The sequence below is a fragment of the Myotis brandtii genome, unplaced genomic scaffold, assembly GCF_000412655.1.
Source record: "Myotis brandtii unplaced genomic scaffold, ASM41265v1 scaffold825, whole genome shotgun sequence".
Taxonomy (NCBI): domain Eukaryota; kingdom Metazoa; phylum Chordata; class Mammalia; order Chiroptera; family Vespertilionidae; genus Myotis; species Myotis brandtii.
Window position 1 is genome coordinate 1,443,209 of NW_005371349.1, and position 926 is coordinate 1,444,134.

The window sequence follows — 926 nt, forward strand, 5'->3', positions numbered from 1 at the left end:
GAGAAGGGAGGGGGGAGGGGAGGACAGAGACGGGGAGACCTGGCCCAGGCGCTCCCCAGGGCGTGGAGGGGGTGCCATGCGGGTCCCCACCCCGCCCCTCGCCCCCCTCACCGGTACTTCCTGAAGGACAGCCCCATGTGCTGCCTCATCTGCTGCAGGCCGTGGTAGTCGGTGTAGATGAGGTCAAAGGGCAGGGGCACGGTGAGCGGGCAGTTCCCGCGGCCCGGCGGCACCCCTAAGTTACTGAGAGAAAAGCCGGTCAGAGTCTGAGCCCCAGGGGACCCCCAGGCCGCAGAAACCCACCTTCCCAACCGGCCCTGTGTCTGCAGTACCTGAGCCCCCCACCCCCCCAGTTCCCACAGCCCAGGACAGACACGGGCAGGGAGGGCGCTGTAGGAGACACGCTGGCACAGGGAGGGAGCAGGGCGGCCTGCACGGGGTGCAGGTTCTTCACCCCAACAAGGGGCAGGTGGGCCTGGAGGAAGGGGCGCCTTTGCTAATTCCCACACGCGTGCTCCCCGCAGGCCTGTCGGCCAGAGCGGGCCCTTCACCTTCCCTAGGAGCCACCGCGCAGCCGCAGGGTTTGGAACTGAAGCGCCCGAACCCCCCACCCGCCTGCCTCAAGTGTAATTCTGCGCTGCTGACTGGCACCTGGGCCCGGAGATGCCCGGCCCTGTCCGCAGGGCACCCGGCTGCCAGCTCATCCACGTGAGCATTTCCATCCGGGACGGAGCTGCCTCCGGTGCCGGAGCCTTGGGGTCGTCTCACTGGAGCCCGAAGGACATGGGCACAGCTGCCAGTGAAACTCCTGCCAGGACCCCCCTGCCCACCATGCAGGGCCCCTGCCCGGCCTGCTGACGCCCCACCCTGCAGGGTGACAGGCTGAGACCCTCACTCAGAGAGTCTGCTGAGCCCTGAGCCAGGGG

At 68.7% G+C, this 926-nt stretch overlaps 1 protein-coding gene across 1 annotated transcript in view; it reads right to left on the reverse strand.

The window, feature by feature from the left end:
• MGAT5B (mannosyl (alpha-1,6-)-glycoprotein beta-1,6-N-acetyl-glucosaminyltransferase, isozyme B) overlaps positions 1-926 on the reverse strand; it is a 55,683-nt gene that overhangs the window by 32,471 nt on the left and 22,286 nt on the right. Inside the window, exon 9 of the mRNA XM_014531734.1 lies at positions 112-243. Within this exon, the coding sequence (XP_014387220.1) occupies positions 112-243 (132 nt within the window). The remainder of the gene's footprint in view (positions 1-111; positions 244-926) is intronic.